The sequence below is a fragment of the Nicotiana tomentosiformis genome, chromosome 5 (genome assembly GCF_000390325.3).
Source record: "Nicotiana tomentosiformis chromosome 5, ASM39032v3, whole genome shotgun sequence".
Classification (NCBI taxonomy): Eukaryota; Viridiplantae; Streptophyta; class Magnoliopsida; order Solanales; family Solanaceae; genus Nicotiana; species Nicotiana tomentosiformis.
The window spans coordinates 18,819,975-18,827,899 of record NC_090816.1 but is presented as its reverse complement, the minus strand read 5'-3'; the positions used below and the strand labels follow the sequence as shown (position 1 = coordinate 18,827,899).

Sequence of the window (7,925 nt, the reverse complement as noted above, 5' to 3'; positions counted from 1 at the left end):
TGTTTGGTTGGTCGCATAAATGAAAATGATCTCACAATAATAATGCATACATAGTACTATAATATTCAGGTGGCTGCTTAAGGAAAAAAATATCAGCATAGCTAACTCAATCAATGTTTGGTTGGCGATATTAAACTCTGTATAACTTGTGCAATATTTGACTGGCGGTATTAAATCTAGAATAGCTAATACGCGCATATGTATAGGGATAGACCAAGAAGATCAGGAACCAGAACAGACTCTTATACTCTCCAAATCCTTCAAAGAGGAGCAGCAGACTCTGATAAGTTCTTGGATAAATCATGGCGATCAGGAACAAGGACAAATGACAAACAACCACGAAAAAGAAGGTGAAGTTTAAATAATAATTTCAAGAATTAAGACTAATAATTCAGTAAAATATCGTTCAGTGAGAAAAACACCATCTTTCATTTACACATACAACAACATCACCTGATAGTTGAGGAACTAACTAGTCTGAGTTCAAGAGAGTTCCTTGGTTTCAAGAGCTGCAATTTCTTTGACAACCTGCGTTTTGTCAGCCTCAAACTGCTCATCCTCTGCAGATAAAGTTAGGAAAATTGTGAGGCATTCTTCATATTTATTGTGCAGTACCTATTCTTAATCGATATTTACTGTGTACGTACCTTTGTCAGTCTTAAAATCAGCAAAGAGGCGCAGGAGCTTGCTTCTGTTAGCGACAAGGATGCTAACAATATCTGGAGGCTTGTTCTGGTTTGCAGCAAATAACTGCAGAACTTGAAAGTAAGAGAAAAAGCCGCTGCTAATGAAACAATCAGCAGACATGGTAAAAAATGTCAAATCAATAGAGAATACCTTGAAAACATGGAATGCTTCTATCTGGATACTCTTGCTTGACTCCTGCAAAAGGAGTAATCAAGCAATCAACAAAACTTGACAGCAATTCAAGAAGATAATTTGATAAGGTCATCAGCTAAAGTGATGGGGAAAGGAGCCGCACAACTTTCTCTATCCTTGTAAAACATACCACTCTGCCCCAGCAAATCTTTATGCATGTTTTAAAAGGTCAACTTTTAATCACTCCAAAACCACACGTTGACTCGAACAATTCATTGTGCCACGCTGGTAGTCGTGGTTCCTGTTTAGGTTGGCAATTTGATACTGTTCACGTGAGTGAGTGATAAAATCAACTTCAAGTCTAGTTGTGCTAAGCAAAGAGTGGTCCATCTAATTTTACTCATTTCACAAGTTAACAATTTGTCCATTGGGTTGAGATGGACTTATCACACACAAAAACATAAACTGGTGCGGTGAAGCAGAATATCAACTGCCAAACTTTAACACAAGATTTACTCGTTCAGACTGTTGCTTTCTTAACTAATTAGTATTTTACAGTTTCCCATATTCTATGATAGGCTTTCTACTTGAGAGGGCAATGAAGCTGGAATACCATGGGAGACCAGGGCTCAAATCCCAGTAACAGCAAAAAACTAGGTGATTCTTCTCATCTGTCTAAATACTGGCGGGCATAGTTATCACGAAACCTCTGTTGGAGGTAACAGGAGACCGGTGGATTAGTCAAGGCGCTCGCAACCGGACATTGACACCGCCATTATCCAAAAATTGATTTTAAGTTATAATGGTGTCTTTTTTATTTAGTTAATTTTTTTTGGTTTTTTATTTTCGAAATATAAGGGGTTCATATAGCCGACCATAACTAGTTAGGAATTGCAGTGCAGTTGTAATTTATTCAAAAAGTACAAAGGCACTTCTAGGCTAGTTATCCATAGTGGACTAACCCAAAGTTGACCCCTAGTATGCGTGGAGTGTCACTGTATACCGTTCTTGTACTGAATTAGCTCAATGCTGACCTGTCCAAGTTACCTGCCCAAATGGCACCCTTAACTCTAGTTTTGTCTAACAATAAACTTGAATTGCAGCAACGGTTTCATGATTAATATTGTAAAGCCCCCACCACCCACAACATTGGAAGAGAATATAATTAACTGCACGAACAGAAACTTCAAGAGAATACAAGATTAAAGAAGAGAGTAGAATGACAGTCAGGAAGATAAGGCTGAAATAAGAATGATACGACCAAATATAGCTTAATACCCTGAGAAGATTCATAAGGATCCTTAAGTTGTCTCTTGAACTAACATAACGCGTCATTACTGCAGAATTTGAGCGGTCAAGCAGGATATCTCCCAACAGCTGCAACAGTAAAACAAACATCTTTAAATATGAAAAGAAAACAACCAAAAGAGATCTCCATCAGGCTACAAGTCACAACTGCCTGAACATAAATTGGAAAGAGTCACTGTCCGAAGGAACTGAAGAAAGACTCCAGAATTATAACGACCTACTGGTGATGTATAACAGTATGAATTTCAGGCAGAAAGAAATGACATGAGCTTGAATAAATGACAAAAAGCTGACTGCTGGAAATTTCTCCTCAAAGTCGTAAGGTTCTGCTTCCCGTCAATCAACAGAATGAATCTCATCCATTCTAGTGAAATAATAAAACTGCTTAATTCTGAATACACGAATTTCATTCAATTTTTTATTATCCAAGCCCCTTAATTTCCCTTCTTTTTTGATGAAATTTTAATTATTTTTTTTTTGTTGATGAAATTCCTCCTCTTCCCTTCTTTCATCATGGAAAGAGGACTCCTGCTAACCCCAGCCCAAAAGGTACATATAAATGTATCTCCTAAAGGAATTATGATGTTAACTGCAAAAACATAGCCCTGAGTAAAGGAAGACGCAAGAACAACTCTTTTAACAAAATGAGGATCAGCATATAAGGGATCGAGTATCTATGTAATATGACGAGGGCTTGAGGTATAAAATGTACATCAAGCATTTATGACCTACCATGTACTCGATTCCACTGAGATACTTTGCAAAAGACGTGAGAAATTTTCCAAGGGAACAGAATTTTTTCCGGAAGTATATTATTCAGCAGAAGTTGTCCATAAGAAGAGGAAAGGCGTCCCTTACCTTGATAGCTTGCCTTCTGGTGATGTAATTACTGGACTCGAGCAGTTTTGAGTTATACTCGGCAAAGAACTGAAAGTGAAACCAGCAGAGAATAAGTTCATCATAATAAATTATTTGAAGCAACAGTAAGTGATGAGAAAATCCAACAAGTATACTGGAAAAAACTATTAGAAGTAAAAAAAATAACTATCATCCAGATATATTTTGACCACATTTATGTATCAATCATTAAAGCCCAAGTAGTGCAAATCAAAACACTGAAAATTGACATAGCTGGCACCAAATCCTCCTTAACCCTATCCAGATAATTACAGTTGATCCATCCATCCCTTCCCTCAACCACATAAACCTGGATGAAAGAAAAAAGGCAGCAACAAGAACGAACTCTGAGGTTCTTAATACTTCTCTTTCCATTAACATGTCACAATTTTCCCTTTGTTGATTATGGAAAGGGGTCTCAAGAGGCACCATCGGGTGAAAGCAAAAGTTTCTAAGATAATAAAGTAAAGCCTGATAGTCATGAAGTCCCAAGAAATAAAGGTAAAAAGTGCATAAACTGAGTGCTCCATCAGTACTATGAGAATCATTTCATTGGCACAAAGAACATAATAGAATCAACAACGGAAGGTGTTGAAGTATCTTGAGAGCATAGTTCCAAAAATCAAATTTGCAAGAAGCAACAAGTTTCCATAGAAAAACTTTTAAATATAGTTCACACAAAAAGCTTGCATGTGTACAACTAACATACAAGCAGCAACAAGTTCAGAGAGAACTCCTGATAACTATGGTTCAAACAATTTACTTCAATGTCTACAATAATAAGTAATTAGGCAAAAATATTAAATATATTACCCAGTCATAATTCTTCGAAAGAAACTCAGCTACTGTTGATTTGTGCCTCGTCAAGAGTTCCTGCAATGAAAATTGCAACTGAATCAGGATAATGCCATAGTAGGCATGATAAGCAACTCTTAGGAAAGAGCAGAAGTTTCTGTTTCAGAGCCATAATAAATGTGCAGGAACCAGAATAAGCTTTGGAGAATGATCATAGCACCACCAATCCGCTGAATTTCACTAGGAATTAATGCAGCAAGTTCTTACTGCAGTTATTATGGAGCCCCAATCATTTGGTTTGATAAGCAAGCTAACCACACCATGGACAGCCAAGGCTGTCATGTGGAGTAGCAAATTAGCTTCTTTTTCCTTCTTTTGTTAAGAGGTTTGCTTGTACAATAGGGAATAACACTGATGGCATATTTGCTTAAGTAGCCATTGAGATGACAATAGAATATTTTCGGGGAACAAAGATTATCTATCAGATATTCATTCCATTAACATAATTAAAAGCACCCAACCTTGAAAGTTGCAGCGGCATCAGCAGCAATGTCAAAATTTGGCAGCTGGATATAATCAAAAAACTTCTTCATGTGCTCCGATTCCAAGACATACCTAACAACAGAAGCATGTATATATGTTCTCAAAAAACAGATCCAGCAGTAGCACCATTACACACTCAGAAATTCAGAATGGCAAAAAGAAAGCTAATTAAGTAGCTCATAGATCAGATAAATGAATTTTCTATTACCAGTCGATTCAAAGGATATACATATTTGACAAGAGTCAAAAGCAAAATCCAGATAAGTTCATGTGCCTCACCTTGCAACACTCTGGTGTCGAATGCATTCCCTCAGCATTGTACCATAATGCAAAGCCATATCTGTGTTTTCATACCTAAATGACATGGAAAAAGAATTATTGGAAATCCATATACCAATAGCCAAGAGATTACAAAATGATCTTCAAAAACATCTTTTTGTTCCCCGGAAAAGGATTTCCTAGAACAAGCTATCCAACCAAGGCTTGTAAAAATGACACAAAAAACTACCTCAGTCCCACTTTTAGGTGAAAAAACTTGACTAGACACGTGAATCAAGAAAGTTACTTTGGTTACAACAACAACGCCTCAAACCCCAAACAGTTGGGTCCCTATATGAATTCTTAATGACCATGTAGCTCCATTAAGCTCATCTCCGGCGATATTATACATTGAATCCTATATAATATTGTTCATCTTATAACTATTCTATATAACATATCTTTCACTTTGGTAAGCCTCCGTCTCTTACATAGCACCCTGGTAGCATGTCTCCATTTCAGCCATCCAGTTTTGATTCTATGTATAACATATACATTTATCGTACCGTTCTCCCAGAATGTCGAGCCTAAATATCTGAATGGTTTGTGTTTACGGACCACAATCCCGTCTGATCTCACTTTAACTTTACTGTTCTTATGCTGACTAAACTTGCAGATACGTTTAGTCTACTTCAGTCCCTTGTTGGTTTGACCAATTAGTAAAAGATCCTCAGCAAATAGCATAAATCATGGACCTCATATTGTATTTTATTAGTTAGAACATCCATAACTAGGGTAAACAAGTATGGGCCCAACGCCTATTCTTAATGTAAATCACGGTTACAGGAAACTCCTTTGTATCTCCTACTAATGTTCTCACACTAGTGACAGCTCTTTCATGCATATCCTTTATGGCATCTATATATTTAGTATGAAATATTTTCTTCTCTGACCAAAGGAACTATTTTGGTACTCTGTCTTATGCTTTCTCAAATGAATTGCTATGATTGACATGTAATAATTGAGAATATAGAATAAACCATTCAAATTAATTGCAATTTGCAAGGGCATATGCGAAGTTGGTTTATATAAAGAAAATGTCAGATTTGTAGTTAAATTGATCAGCTCTTGAAATTAGTCTCTTAGTATCTTGTCAATACTTCGAGATGGCCCAAAGTGTTTCAGGAGAAATGGGGTACACAATTAAACATAACAGTTCACACAAAGTTAAATGACAAAATATATGTCTAATAAGAACATGCAAGAAGAACTCTGAAGATTCTGTCGTTCAGATAATTTGATCTAGCGTGCCCATGGATAGGGATCAGCAATGTGCATTAGAAAAGAAAAGCCCAAAAACAATTTAAACAATTTTAAACCTCATAAACATGAAGCAATTCGATAATGCAATACGACAAATGATAATAACATGTCACCACATTTGTAAACCTCTTTTTTTTCCACTACTTACCCTGATACTAATATATCCATCAGATCAATGTTTGCTTCCAAGTAATCACAAGCAATCAACCGTGATTGAACCTGCTGTCTCTGCAGATTTGCAACTACTTGAGTAGCATCTTTACGAGCCTGAAAAAAAAAAATCTCCTTGTAACAGGAAGACAAGAGGATGGAAGCAAGATCTTACAACGTAATAGGGATAATAAACATCAAAGCCCAACACCAAAATCAAATCACACCCAGTGAAACCGCAGAGAATACACCAGAGAACCACCAGTTGATACAATTCAAAGGAACGGTAAGTATTACCTCTAAATTCAATTTCGGAACACAATTAATCAGCAGCCGTAGTGTGTTTTCTCTAAAGAATTCTTGAGTCAGCTGAGAACAAGCCTCAGAGACAGGTTCTGATTGACCATTCCCATAGAGAATAGACTTTAAGTCCCGAATTGACTTGCCTAACTCCATCATCTGCATATTTGGATAAGGAAAGAAGTAGCCAAGTCAAATTTACAGCCAATTGGTGTATGTATATTCAATCAGAAACCGTATTAAACATGGCCATTCCTTATTCTTCTAATGAAATTCATATTAATGACATTGTTACTGGTGATATGAGTAAAAGATGAGCTCAATGTAGTACTCCAAAAACTAAAGATAGAACCAAGCCAAAGGATGATACAAATTTGAAAACAGTTAAGTTAAGTTGTGTGCACTGACGGTGTGCAATCATGTTATTTAAAAAGGCAATTGCTTAACTCTGTTTAATAGCATGGTTACTAATTTTATATATCAGTTCATATAACTTTAAAATCCCAGTACAACTAGCAAGTAGACTAAGTGACTTTTATCCACCCAGTTTCATTACATTTAACCAACAAGAAAAAATTCGGGATCAAGTCATAGTTACATTGATACATTGAATTTCTAAAACATTAAGTATCCAAGGTAAATTAAAGTAACAACTGAACTTAATTAAAAGGAAAACAATCCAGATCTAAAATTGAGCTAACAAAACGACATTGAATTCTAACCTTTTCCTCTCGCTTGCTCTCGCGAGTATCAGAATTACGTTGTGCGTACATAAGGAGATCACGTGTTTGGCGAACAAGTTCAACAGGAGTTTTAGGCTTTGATTTGAATAAACCTTTCATTTTCGCCGGCGGCTTGTTGTCTCCGGCGCCGATGCTATTCGCCGGTAAATACAAAGGTGGTGTAGCTGCCGGAGACCAGAGCCTGTGGACCACGATTGGTTCCGTGGCTCTGTGCACCGCAGCTCCTGTACCGCGTGTCCAGCAGATTCCTATTTTCAGTTGAATTATTGGGGGGGCCACCACCCTGAAATTATCACGGATCTAACATTTGTTTTAGCAAGTGGAAGTAAAGTGTGAATTTAATATTTAATATTATTACATTAGTTTATCTTTTTTCTTTTGATTTAATCATTGGGCATTCGAGGTGCATCAATTCAATTAGTAATTTATGTTCGCGCCCAATTAAATTATTTTCGACCAATTTTTTTTATTTTCAGAGTTAAACTAAAACCTTCTTTTTCGATTAATTAAGAATAAATCAAGTTCAAAAGTTGATAAATGTATCTCTGTTATAAGAAAAATCAAATTATGGTGGATGTCTACTCTTCCTCCATGATCTTCTCAAATGCTTAATGACATATTCATTGACATATTTCTATGCTTAATGACATATTCAATGACATATTTTTCTTCACTTTTCATGCCTATATAAAGGCCTTGTAATAGATAGGAAAATACACACAATTGAAGAAAAAAATATCTTCCTTCTCTCTATCTCCATTTCTTGTTCATGTTTTACTAAATTATTTT

General features: G+C 36.2%; 1 protein-coding gene across 1 annotated transcript; it reads right to left on the bottom strand.

The window, feature by feature from the left end:
• Positions 1–341: 341 nt before the first annotated feature.
• Positions 342–7,453, bottom strand: LOC104114275 (putative MO25-like protein At5g47540). Its single transcript, XM_009624679.4, has 11 exons — positions 7,116–7,453; positions 6,391–6,552; positions 6,092–6,210; positions 4,642–4,716; positions 4,341–4,434; positions 3,838–3,897; positions 2,986–3,054; positions 2,098–2,196; positions 838–882; positions 648–750; positions 342–560 (listed from the first exon to the last, which is right to left on the bottom strand). The coding sequence occupies exons 1-11, from the start codon at positions 7,233–7,235 to the stop codon at positions 484–486; spliced, it is 1,023 nt and encodes a 340-aa protein (XP_009622974.1). The 5' UTR covers positions 7,236–7,453; the 3' UTR covers positions 342–483.
• Positions 7,454–7,925: the final 472 nt, after the last annotated feature.

Bases quoted from the DNA above. Each gene is read 5' to 3' on its own strand.
- LOC104114275 (XM_009624679.4), bottom strand. From the start codon at position 7,235: ATGAAAGGTTTATTCAAATCAAAGCCTAAAACTCCTGTTGAACTTGTT. The intron at 2,197-2,985 runs GTAAGGGACGCC...TTACTGTTGCAG, and splicing joins CCAGAAGGCAAGCTATCAAG to CTGTTGGGAGATATCCTGCT. The intron at 751-837 runs GTATTCTCTATT...CAAGTTCTGCAG, and splicing joins AAGCATTCCATGTTTTCAAG to TTATTTGCTGCAAACCAGAA.